The 14179-nt window shown below is 37.9% G+C and overlaps 1 protein-coding gene across 2 annotated transcripts in view; it reads right to left on the reverse strand.

Annotated features, from left to right (window-relative positions):
• Positions 1–5910: 5910 nt before the first annotated feature.
• Positions 5911–14179, reverse strand: part of elavl2 (ELAV like neuron-specific RNA binding protein 2) — a 57434-nt gene continuing 49165 nt past the window's right edge. The window contains exon 8 of one of the 2 annotated variants that reach the window (XM_079594077.1): positions 5911–6936. In XM_079594077.1, the coding sequence (XP_079450203.1) occupies positions 6606–6936 (331 nt within the window). In that variant the 3' untranslated portion in view covers positions 5911–6605. The remainder of the gene's footprint in view (positions 6937–14179) is intronic. The other variant, XM_079594078.1, reaches the window with a different exon arrangement.

Here is a 14179-nt window from a genome sequence, read left to right on the forward strand (position 1 = left end):
GGCGGGTGGGTTCCACATGGGATTTTATTTATTTATATATATGTATATATATATTTTTTTATTTAAATTATTATTATTATTATTTTTTTTTTTTTTATGTTAATTATGCTTCATTATATATGCTTATGTATAGACATGTATGTAAATGGATGTATATATACATTTATATTCTATTTCTGTGAAGCATGTCTGTATGTTTTTCCCTAAATGAAAAAATAAAGAAAAATTTGATTAAAAAAAAACTACTACCGTATTTTCCAAACTATAAGTTTCATAGTTTTGCTGGTCCTGCGACTTATAGTCAGGTGCGGCTTATATATCAAAATTAATTCATACTGACTGAGAGAGAAGGGTATTCCTGCACAACGGGAGGCTGCAGTTTCAGGACCCCAGTTTTAGGACTCTAGTTTATTGTGACAGCGCCACCTACAGAACTGGATTACCAAAAACACAAATTTAACCCCTTTCGCGGCAAAGATAACAGATCACATTGTTAATCACAACAGATTGTTGTTCAACATTCATTACTCGTTAAAACATCACACTCTTACTTATTTTATCTGGACAAACTGAGCATCATTAGAAAGATTTAAGACTCGATAGTGTTTATGATAAAACTCAAACAGCGAACACAGAGAGATCTGGGTCTCCTCTTCCTGATTTGCGTCAGTAATGTACGCAAGTCTCATTCGCTGTACAGCTGTCAATCATCTCACATGGTTCAACGTGACAATAATCCTGCCCTTCTGCATGACGCGGTCCTGTTATCCGTGATAACAAAGCTAAGACACATCTCTTCACCTGAAACAAGAAGCTAATAAATGCACCATTTCGAGTATAACTTATGTGGTTTGTGTGTGATTTTCGTGCAATTTTGGGTATTTTCATATGAATTAAGAATGTTTACAGTATTGCCAAGCAAGGTGTAGCCATTAGCTGCATATAAATTGCTTTATTATACTTAAAACCATTTTAAACCGCGACCGGAATATGGTACAAATATCTTACTCGATGGTGGTTTAAAGTGAGCTTTAAGTAAAAGTTTAATATTAATCTTTTAAATTGTATCGTGTAGCTTGATGCTACTTGCTCTAATCCACCTGCTGCAGGAGCTTTTCTATTCCATAATCTTATTTGTTAAAATATATATATATTTTCTAATGAGACTTAGGATCAAGGTGGATCTTGATACTATGTACAAACTAAACCACCTGGATCCTAGAACTGCGGTCCTGAAACAGCAGCCGCCGCTATATCATCCAGTTCGGTAGGTGGCGCTGTCACAAAAAACTAGGGTCCTAAAACTGCGGTCCTAAAACTGGGGTCCTAAAACTGCAGCCTCCGGTTGTGCAGGAATATACTACTGGACTGAGATGAACCAAGAGGAAACATTACCGTCTACAGCCGTGAGAGGGCGCTCTAGTTAGCGGAGTTGTTCAGAAGCGACACCGAGGAAGAACTCAATGTATTCAGTGTTGTGGAATGAGATCGGGAGCTTGGTGAACTTGCTGACCGGTAACTTGTTGGACTCGCTGGCTAATGTTAGTTTAGCCTATTCAGCCTCAGGTATATGTTCTTTATGCTATTGTGTAGGGTTTCCTGCATAAAATGTGTTAGTTAAAGTGTAAAAAACTGACCTCCGTTTCTTCGCAATCTCATACATCTCCGTTGTTATCAATGAAGCTGACTGCATAATGTCCGTTTTGAGCGGTGAGGAGTTTCTATCTTAAATGCTTCTGATTGGCCATTGCGTTCAAGAAATCAACACATGTCTGTGATTGGCTACATCGCTCAACGCTGCAAACATGTTACAAATAGAAACTCTGGCCTGTAAATTGTTTCCATTTTGTTTTAGTTGTTCTTGTTTCTTTTCTGCAACAGATGAATAACAATTCATTAGTTTTTATATGTGTTATTCATAGATATGTCTATTTAATCGTTTTATTCTCCCGTAGCCCGCACACAGAGTGAGTGCATTACCGCCCGCGCTCGCACTCGGCCATAGACATTTTTGGTACGTATCCTAGAGACAAAGATGAATTAATGATATTAAGAAGAGGATCTATGACATCTGGAAGCATCTCTTTCAGTAGCTTAGTCGGTATAGGGTCTAACATACAAGTTGTCGATTTAGATGATTAATAATAATAATTTACATTTGACACCAAATCTCAAAGTGGTACAGTAAAACATAATTAAAAATCAATACAGTATACAATAAAAACACAACATGTTAAATGGCAGGGCTAAAAACAAGCATTAGCTGTTAAAATAAGCCTGTGTAAAAAGATGGGTTTTTAGTCCTTTTTTGAATGTGTCCGCTGTTTGCGGGGCCCTGAGGTGGTCTGGGAGGGCGTTCCACAGACAGGGAGCAGCGACTTGAAAGGCCCTGTCGCCCATTGTTTTGAGCCGTGTCCTGGGCATGACCAAGCGGTGCTGTTGGCCTGACCGGGTTCTGGTTGATGAATTTGGAGTGAGCAACTCCGTGAGATAAGTGGGGGCCGCACCGTGCAGACAGTGATGTGTCTGAAGGAAGACCTTATATTCTATACGGGACTGAATGGGTAGCCAGTGCAGTGAACGGAGGATGGGGGTGATGTGCTCATGTTTTCGCACCCCCATCAGGACCCTGGCAGCGCTGTTCTGAACATACTGGAGCTTTTGAAGCCTCCTGCCAGGAATCCCGATGAGGAGTGCATTACAGTAGTCCAGCCTGGAGGAGACAAAAGCATGGACGAGCTTCTCTGCAGCAGAAAGGGAAAGGGAAGGGCGCAGTTTGGAAATATTGCGTAGGTGAAAGAATGCAGTTTTGCAGATGGAGGTGACATGACTGTCAAAGGAAAGGTGGGGGTCAAATTTTACCCCTAGGTTAGTAACAGAGGAAGAGAGGGGAGTGGTGTGTCCAAAAAGTGAAACAGTGGTGATTGGAGAGGAGCGGAGTTGATGAACGGTTCCAGTTTGAATGGCCTCTGTTTTGGAGCCATTCAGCTCCAGGAAATTTTGGCTCATCCACGCCTCTTATCTCCTCCAGTCAGGAGTTAAGGCGTGCAGCCGTGGCAGAGGGGGAACTAGAGGGAGTGACTTGAAGGTAGAGTTGTGTGTCGTCAGCATAGAAATGGAAATTAAGTCCATGCCTGCTGACGACACAACCCAAGGGGAGCATGTAAATGGTGAAGAGGGTTGGACCGGGTACGGAGCCCTGGGGGACCCCACAGATGACAGTGTGGGGTCTGGATTTTACATCCCCCAGAGCTACATACTCGGTTCTATCAGTAAGATAGGAGTCAAACCATTTCAGGGCAATACCAGAGAGACCTATGTAGTGTTGAAGTCGGTGCAGGAGAATATGATGGTCTACAGTGTGAAACGCAGCAGAGAGTTTGATTTAACGAGTTTGCAAAATTCTTCCTCTCCTATAGCAACAAATGAATCAAATTTTTCCTCAGGGAGACTACAATGCACTTCCTGATACGATACTGTATTGGACGGTTGCATAGTTATAATTTTGTCCCTGATATTATCGATCTTATAAGTGAAGAAGTTCATAAAGTCATTACTGCTGTGTTGCTTGGAAACTTCTGGGCTTGAAGCTTTCTTTTTCGTTAGTTTAGCCACTGTTTCAAATAAATACCTAGGATTGTGTTTATTTTCTTCTAATAGGGTTGAAAAATAAGCAGATCTAGCAGCTTTTAAAGCCTCTCTGTAAGCAATCGAGCTCTCCTTCCATGAAATCCGAAATACCTCTATTTTATTTTCTTCCAGTTGCGCTCCATTTTTCTGGCTGCTCTCTTAAAGGAGAACTCCGGTCAATTTTAACATTGAGCTAATTTTTTTGTAAATTTGGAGTGCTGTCAATACAGAGAACAACGTCAAAAATCGGTGTTGCCTACACCGTGTTATCCTCTTTTTAAAATTTGCACCCTGTTGACTTGATTGGGGCAAGTTTTAAACCTGCTTTTAGCCTCTTAAGATCCTTGATGTGTCATACAAGTGCCCAGCCATGCTGAGTGATTCCTTCAGAGTAAACACGAGTGAATCTGACTGCATTAGATGTGAAAGATATGAATAAAAATTTTATTTCAGCCAGTGCAAATACCTGTATTTACATCCTGTTTTCGGTCAAAGTCCAAAGTAGTCGATTGTCGAGTTCACGCGCGTGACCGGAGTTCTCCTTTAAGGGCCACGACGTTGGACTATGTTCTTTAATCTTCTTTAAGCGCAACGGAGCAACTGTGTCTAAAGTGCTGGAAAAGAGTGAGTCAAAGTTTCTGTTGCAATATCGAGTTCTTCTAAGCTATCTGGGTTGCTGAGATGATGAAACTGATCAGGAAGATTATTGATAAAGCAATCTTTAGTGGCAGAAGTGATCGGTCTAACATATTTATAACACGGAGTCGGCTTTGCAGCCTTGGCTAAATGAAGTTTACACGAGACCAGATAATGATCTGTGATGTCATCGTTCTGAATTTCAACGGCATCACATCTATTCCATGTGATAGTATTAGATCTAGAGTATGATTACGACATTGAGTGGGTCCTGATACGTGTTGTCTAACTCCAATAGAGTTCATAATGTCTTTATATGCCAATCCCAATGCATGTTTTTCATTATCTATGTGTATATTAAAATCACCAACAATTAGTACTTTATCTGCAGCCAATACTAATTCTGATAGAAAGTCAGCAAATTCTTTGATAAAGTCTGTATGGTGCCCTGGTGGCCTGTATACAGTAGCCAGCAGAATTTTCAAACATGATTTATCGTTTACACTAGATATTTTTACATTAAGCACCAACACTTCAAAAGAAGTATATCTAAAACTAGATTTCTTAGTGGTTTTGAAAATATTACTATAAATTACAGCAACACCTCCTCCTTTGCGTTTCAGACGAGGTTCATGTTTATAATCTTGTGGGGTGGACTCATTTAAAGCAATGTAATTGTTTGGTTTTAGCCAGGTTTCTGTTAAACACAGCACATCTAGGTTATAATCTGTAATCATATCATTAACTATTAGCGCTTTTGAAGAGAGAGATCGAATATTCAGCAACCCGAGCTTTATCATTTGCTCATTTGTATTATATCTGTTTTTTATTTGTTAAACATCAATTACATTTTTAACTGTAGATGGGTTTGGACGTTTTTTGCATTTCCAAATTCAGGAAACAGACACTGTCTCTATATGATGATATCTAGGTGAAAGAGTCTCTATGTGATGATATCTAGGTGAAAGAGTCTCTATGTGATGATATCTAGGTGAAAGAGTCTCTATGTGATGATATCTAGGTGAAAGAGTCTCTATGTGATGATATCTAGGTGAAAGAGTCTCTATGTGATGATATCTAGGTGAAAGAGGCTCTATGTGATGGGATTTATCTGACCTGGGTGACGTGAGGCCGCTAGCAGACGGTCGGTTTAGCCAGTCTGTCTGCTTCCTGACCTGAGCCCCAGATTGTCATGGTTGAGCTCTAAGACTATGAGCCATATTACTAGAGAGAAGAGCAGCACTGTCCCAGGAGGGATGAATACCATCTCTTTTCAACAGGTCAGGTTTGCCCCAAAAACTTTTCCAATTGTCTATGAATTATACATTATTTTGCGGACACCACTTAGACAGCCAGCCATTGAGTGATGACAATCTGCTAACTATCTCATCACTCCTCCGAACAAGAAGGGGGCCAGAGCAAATTACAGTCCTTGACATCGTACTTGCGAGTTCACACACCTCTTTAACGTTAATATTAAACGTTAAACATCACACTAGCTGACTTGATTGTGGTCAGAAAAAAAATTGGAAGCAGCTTTAAGGGCTCCCTGCAGTTTTCGACCAAAATAAAAGCTTGATGGTTTAACCATTGAAAAAAAATACTATTGTCATTTTAAAGTTGTACTGTTGGATCTTTTTTTTTAAATACTCGTTTTTTATTTGACAGTGAATTACAATAGTAATATTTGTATTTAGTAATAACAAAAATAATAATATTGATATATATATATAAAAAAAAACACCTTTTAAAATTGTAATCACAATTTTTTAATTAAACACAATTGGATTTCCCCCCAAATTGTGCAGCCCTAATAGGTACAATAAAATGAACATAAGTTGCATTAAACAAAATACAGAATGTCTTCCCTTTAACGCATTTATTGATGTACTGAACAATAAAAACAAAAATCCCAAATTATTTTAAACACAAAAGAACATGTACATCTTGTTTTATACTTATTTAAATATTTAACATAAAGATAGTCATTTAAATATTTAACATAAAGATAGTCATTAGCACAAAGAAAACTGAAATGGTCAAACTAAAGATTCATGCATGTACATTATACAGTGGATTGCACCGCAGAAGCTCATGAGGAGAGATGGGAACACCAACATGGGAACGCTCTCCATCTCAGTGTCATGGAGGTCACCATCCACATTATACACCAAAACAAACACACTTAACAGTCAGCTGTTATTCTAATTAAATCTTTAAACGTATATTTTAAACGTATGTTTTAAAAAGTAAACTTTTAAGAAAAGAAAAAATACATGAAATATTTCCTGTCATTAAAGTAGAGTCATGTTTGCATGACGTTGCACGTCTTCACTCAGTCAGGCCTTGTGTGTTTTGTTTGTCTTGAACGAGACCTGTAAAACTCGGTCCCCAAGCCGGTACCCATTCAAACTGGCGATTGCAACAGCAGCCTCGTCGTAATTTGTCATGGTCACAAAGCCAAATCCTTTGCACTTGTTTGTGTTGAAGTCTCGTATGACCTTTACGTTAGTCACAGCGCCAAATGGGCCAAACATCTGCCAGAGGACGTTCTCGTCGGCGTCTGGCGCCAGATTATACACAAAAATGCACCAGCCCGTACCAGCATGACCCGGAAGATTGATGCCCGCCAGGCTGGTGACCCCATCAATGGACATGGGTGAGAATCTACTGCCAAAAACAAACAAAAACAGTATTTCAGCTAAAATAAAGATCATTTTCTGTGGTACAGTAGTACGCTGCCAAGAAGCTGTACAGTTCAGTAATGGGCAACATGATCCTTTCTAAGATGCAGACAATTTAAATAAGTTTTAATGCACAGAGGATCATTTATGAGTCCTCAGCAAGCTCAGATTTAGTGATTATAAAAGGAGCATTAATGCATTATTTATGTACAATTTGGATAGTTTAATCATTTTGTTATAAACCACAAATGTCTCTGAACAAACTACTTTAGCCAGATTAAACAGTGTTGACATTCTCAGCAGAAGTGATGCTGAAAACAAGAGAAACCATTTGTTTATTAGGCTTTTCAATCCATAAATCTCCAGCGTGGACTTACTGAAGTACCACTAAATGCAACACCATGGTATTTCGTGAGATATGTGGTACATTCATTCATTCAAATAGTTTAATGCACAGTTAGCTTTGGATTATACCGCTTATACCATGATCATTTGCCAGCATTGACAACTTAAAGCTGTTATTTGATGTTTGCAGCACAATATGACCAGAAGGTTAAAGGAGAACTCCGGTCAATTTTAACATTGAGCTCAATTTTTAGTAAATTTGGAGTGCTGTCAATACAGAGAACAACGACAAAAATCGGTGTTGCCTACACCGTGTTATCCTCTTTTTAAAATTTGCACCCTGTTGACTTGAATGGGGCAAGTTTTAAACCTGCTTTTATCCTCTTATCATCCTTGATGTGTCATACAAGTGCCCAGCCATGTCGAGTGATTCCTTCAGAGTGAACACGGTGAATCTGACTGCAGTAGATGTGAAAGATATGAATAACAATGTTAATTCAACAAGCGCACATACCTGTATTTACTTCCTGTTTTCGGTCGAAGTCCACAGTAGTCGATTGTCGAGTTCACGCGCGTGATCATAGGTAACTAAGATTTATTTATTTTTTTCTTACAAATATCCATCAGAGCTGATATTCTCAAACACCACACAGCACCGTCTTCGGCTGACAGCTGACAGTCTGAGTCTCCACTGTTGCTTAGTTACCTATGATCACGCGCGTGAACTCGACAATCGACTACTTTGGACTTCAACCGAAAACAGGAACTAAATACAGGTATTTGCGCTGGCTGAAATAACATAATTTTTATTAATATCTTCCACATCTACTGCAGTCAGAATGTTTCTGTGTGCGCAGCACAATCTCAAAGTGACGTGTGTGTGTGTGCGCTTTAATGAAAACAGCGCATTAATATAGAACGGTGGTTAAACTGACTTGGAATTACCTGTTCATTAAATGGGTTTATTGCACACCTTCCAGCCAATCAGAATAAAGTATTCAGACAGACCATGGTATACTATTAACATAGTCATGTGTGTTGTGTTAAATGTATTAATTGAATATTTTTTGTTATGCAGCTTTACCAGATTTTTTTTTGGTATTTGTTTTTATACTAAATGTGTTAAGGCTGTTTTTTCATAAATACCAAGTTCTGGCATGAAATTCCAGATGGCACAGGCTGATAGGTCCTTAACTCAATTTGGTAGCAATCGCATTGTCATCCACATAGTGCAGCTGATAGGTTGCTGTTGCATCAGCGGCCAATGAGGTGCGGCTAAACATTGAAATACTGGTGGTGTTGCTGTTAGCATTCTGCAGCGGGCTTTCAGAAAGCTTCGGGAATCCACATCTAAGACACATGTGAATGGTTGACTTCAGCTGCACACAGCATCGCATCAGATCACACTCTGTCTTTCTTTATCATCTTACTCTCAACAGCTTTTCACAGGGTTCTTGCAGGTTTCAGAAAGTCATATTTAAGACCTTTTTAAGACATTTTAAGACCATAAAGATTGAAACGCAAGACCTACACGACGCATTAACCAGCAAATAACAAATACAATTAGCATTAATATGAACTTTTTGTTTACATAAACATTAAAATAATAACATAAAAAATGATGGCCAGTGTCTTTCAACATGTTATCTACTAACATGTACAAGTTCAAATAAAGTTTTGACAAAAAAGGTTTTATAAAAAGATTTTTTTATAAAAAGAATGAGTAAAAAAATATATAAATGACTGACATTTACAATGTACATTAGCCTGTCTTTTATTAATAGTAAAATTCGGTCCGATTTTCCCGTGGCGTCTGTCGTTGCTATGCAACCGTGCACTGCGCTCTCCACAACGACAAAGAGGTTTTAGTAGCTAATGGATTTCCACCACGAGAAGCGCTTGCTGTAGCTCTGCTACAAGATTTATTTACGGAGAAGAGAAAAACACCCGTAGTATTTGGGTCCTTCATGTTGACTGAGCTTTCAATGTTGTTACGGAAAGGGTAAAGCTGATTGTTTGGTTCTTGCCACATGACCTGCGGTGCGCTTGCGGCATTCTGGTTGCGATTTTTTTTTATATAAAAAAAATTCTGGAATAAATTTAGGAAAAAGGAAAAAGTAAATAAATTCCTGCCGCATCGCTTCTATTATGAGCGCGCTTGCTGCATGCCTATATTCGCGATATGTGAACGGCCTCTTGGCGAGCGTCGTGTTGGAGACCCCTGCTCTAGAGCTCCGCTTTGTAGGCTACGACTCGATACTTTTTTGCTACTGTACTTTGTAATAACTTTCTGCGGCCAGCGTTTCTGGAAATGAACGAGAGTAAAACCTTTTTTAGACCTGACTAAATTAAATTTAAGACCTCGGATTAAAATCTGGCCGTTTTAAGGCCTTAAATTTAACCCTCTGGGGTCGGCAATAACGCCGGCGTGATTGGTGCGATTTTTTTCACATAGCAGCTGAATAGACTTAAAATACTCCGTCATTTATGGTCATACAGACTTAATAAATATGAAAAAAGAATCTGTGAGATGTCTACTTTTGTATCTGTCCACTTACAATCAAAACAAAACGTTGTGATTTTTAAAATAAAGAAATTAAACAGGGTGTGCTTTCTGCCTCTCCGTCTCGTGAACTTTTTTTTTCTTGAGCACGTCTCGAAACAAACAAAACTCAGCGAATACTTGTCACACATTTATGAACTCTATATCTTTATAAACATTTAAGTGTTTTGTTTTAAATGATCTGATTCAAAAGGAAAACAAATATTCTCTATTTAACTAATTTGTATAAAACCAACAAGATATCCAGTTTCTCTAACGCTTGCTCATTCGTTTTAATGTGACCACACCCACACTCGCAAAATATATAGAGATGCAAATCGTCCATGAGTCGCGCAAACATGCTCATTACCTCAAAAACAATGCACCTAACCTCATCAGTCCTCTGCTGTCGTCGAGTTTGGAAGACACGCTGTGAGATTATTGGATTTACATCAGAAGAAGAACGCGATTTGAAGACAAGAAAGATTTTAAGGTAAGAAATAATTCTGAATTATATTAGTTAGTGTTATTGTTGCATAAACTTCACATTGCCATTGAACTGTTCTTCGATGCCTCAGTAAATGTTCTCTGCACGCGCTGTGAGTTTGAGTCAGTCGCGCGACGTGCGTTTGAAAAGCAAAACGCATCATGTTTTTACTCCAATCTCATTTCATAACGTCATATCGATTGTAAACATTTGAAGTAACATATGATAATCAATATGTTTTTCTCTAGTGTAGTGTTACTGAAGTGTTCCTTTTTTAACGATGCCTGCTATACTATTGTTATTATTATTTTATTCAGCCCTGCACGTATATGCCTACAAGGCACAACAAACCTGGTGTATATATATATATATATATATATATATATATATATATATATATATATGTGTGTGTGTATTTTGTACATTTTAACCAGAACAAATCTAAAATGTATTCCCAAAATCGTGCGGCCCTAGTTTCTCTTGATATCAGCATGTTCACAGCTTTTATTTTATTTAATTTTTTTAGCTACCCGTCCTGCTGACTTCAACATGAGCATGAGGAGGAAAAGTGAAAAATCAAACATCTTGGAAATGACAGGTATGCACTATGTTTCAGGAATGGCACAAAGGTGTGTGACTGGTTAAGTCTCTGTCTTTAGTTCAGTGTAATGTGCTTTTTTGCCATTTGTTGTGTATCTTTGGATTATGTTGGGTTGTAAATACATCCAAACAATCAAAAAGCCATTCTTTTTAAAATCTCCTCATTCTTTGTTCAAGGTTCCTCATAGGCCCTGAAAGCTCCTAATAGGGCCATTATGGGAGGGTCATTGTCTCTCTCAGGTGTTAAACACTCAATATTCATGGTGGTTAACGCCTACTCGCATAAAGCTTTCTTACATAAGACATGTCTTACAAATTTTAAATCAATATATTGTCTAATCTGAATGAGTAGTCAGGGTGATTTTCACATAGTTTTGGAGCAAATATTCTAGGCTACGTGATCCAATTTTCAAAAGTCTTGTGAAGAAATAATCAGTTTGGGTTTCATGACCTTATTTCAGTGACTTTTCACAAACCACGCATAAATGTTATTATCTCAAAACTACAAAATTGTACATACATGCTGCTGACATATTATTGTAGCATACTTTGTGCTGAATACAGTGTAATAAGACTTTAGCCATAAAAATGTCACAAGTAACAGAAATAAGCACAAATGTTAGAGCATGTCAGAACACCTCCAGGACCCAGAAAACCCCTCAGACCCCAGAGGGTTAAAGTTCAGAATTTTAGACTTGTACCCTGTATTCACTTATCAATAAAAGTATAAGGTTATGTCAATGATACATACATTTATTTAATTATGATACTTGCTCCGGTGGTTGCTGGGTTTTTATCTCGATTGGCTTGCAACCTATTGTTAATGAGAACACAGTGCGCATTTCTAGAGCTAAGCCATTCGGCATGGTAGCCCAGGCACACATAATCATAGGCCACTAGTGTTAAGCCGTTCTGCAAGGTAGCATAGAAACAAATAGATATTAAAACATTCGGTCTCATGGCTCTCAAAAGAGAGAAAAAAAAAATCTAATTCATGTGTCTTGGTGGTATATCTGCTTGTTTGGGGTGTGTGTTTTGTCCCATCTCGTCCTGCCTATGTTCATTCTATGTACAGATACAGTTGGTACTAGGGATGTCAACGATTAATCGACGATCGATTAATTGTCGATAATAAATTTAATCGATGCAACTTCTCGATCATCGATTAAGCCGGTTCATGCACTGCTGCTCAACCGCGAAACAAAGCGAGCGCGTTTTGTTTGGGACCATTTTACACCTTCATTATGTCTATAAGTTTGTGTGTTCATTCGCAGCCTTTTGTTTTGTGCAAATATAAGTTGTAATATTGTGTTTATTTTGTGTATGCCTATCTATATCTGATTTATCTTATATTGGATGCATCCCTTGAATGAACGCTGTAGTGCGCGTGATCAGCTTCAGCGCGCGCAGCTCAAACGGCACTGCACGACTAATAATGACTATTGGGAGGACTGTCATATTACATAACATTATAAAGAGAACAATATTGTAATAAAACATTGAGCATTATTTGAGTTTAGTTGCCGTGTCGCTCCAGGAAGAGCGCGTCCACAACATGATCATTCTGAATGAATGGCACGTAACTTAGTTCAAGTTCACTTGTGAATTTACGTCATTTTCTGCAGAAATAATTTGTAATATGTTTATTTTGAATATATCTGATGAATCTCATATAGGATGCGTTTCTTTGAGTTAACCCCCTGAGGTCGGCAAACGCGTGGGCGCGTTTTGCTCGTTTTTTTTACATAGCAGCAAAATAGACCTAAAATACTCCGTCAGTTTTGGTCATACAGCCTTAAGAAATATGAAAAAATAAGCTGTTAAATGTCTACTTTTTTATGTGTCCACTTACAATCGAAATAAAACATTGTGCTTTTGTAAAATAAAGAAAGTAAACAGGGTGTGCTTTCTGCCTCTCCTTCTCCGTGAACTTTTTTTCTGAAGCACTTCTCTAAACTCAAACAAAACTCAGCGAATACTATTCACTCAGACATGAGCTATATATCTCTGTAATCATTTAAGTGTGTAGTTTTAAATTATCTAATTCAAAACTAAAATAAATATTCTCTGTTTATGTAATCTATATATAAAGAGCGAGAGATCAGCCGGTCTCATTATCGTTCTGGCAGCTCATTACTCTGCTAATGTGACACGCCCATCGAGAGCGCGCCGCTATTCAAACGCAGATAATCTGAGGCAACACATGCAAACCAGTCAACGCCCACAACAGCTGGACAACACACTCGCTGTGAGGAATAATAATATCGTGATAATCCTGGAAATTTTACCTCAAACGTGCTGGAGTAGCCTAACAACGGGTCCAGCTGCAGATCATCAGTAAGTGCTTTGTTCTAATCGCGATATAAAATGGTGTCTGTAAACCGCAAAAGACTGTTTAAATTTGAATCGCGTTTCTGTGTTTGAATGAATGAACGGCACAGACGCATGTTGTTGTTTAGCTGCTACAGCTCGCGCCTGTCTGTGTGTGACTGAAACTATCTATATTGCCTACTGAGATGAGTAAAAATCGACTGAATACGTTGAAATAAAATGTCTTTGGATAAGCAACATATTAAACTGCAAATTAACATTTATGCCCTAATATATATTAGCCTATAAAAGACAATATGTTACAGACTAAATATGAAAGACAACATTTCGTTTTGGATATATTATAAAGTTTTTACTGCCACATCAAAACCTAATTTACAAGGTGCAAACAAAATCTTAAAATATCAATATAAGCCTTCTCTTTAAATTATTTTTGTGTTTTATTAGTGACAAATTTGGGGAGAGGATAGCCTACATCCAAAACTTTCTGAAAATACGAATGAGAATTAACTGCACAATTACTAGAAATGTTTACCTTGGATATTATACAATTTGCAAGCATACACAGTTTGTGGAAAAATACACTTTTTTTAAGATGTTTCCAACTCTGAACCAATTCTGTAGTTATATATATATATATATATATATATATATATATATATATGTGTATGTGTGTGTGTGTGTGTGTGTGTGTATATATATATATATATATATATATATGTGTGTGTGTGTGTGTGTGTATGTATATATATATATATATATATGTGTGTGTATATGTGTGTGTGTGTGTGTGTGTTGTCTTTGCATCTTGTGGCTCAGTGACACCTATGAATTGCTCATTAGTATGCAGCATTAGCAGCTCTTTGTCTTCTCCAGGTGGGAATGAGGACATTATTCATGACCTTGTTGGATCATTCACGCCCA

Source organism: Phoxinus phoxinus (assembly GCF_949152265.1).
Source record: "Phoxinus phoxinus genome assembly, chromosome: 20".
NCBI classification, from domain to species: Eukaryota; Metazoa; Chordata; class Actinopteri; order Cypriniformes; family Leuciscidae; genus Phoxinus; species Phoxinus phoxinus.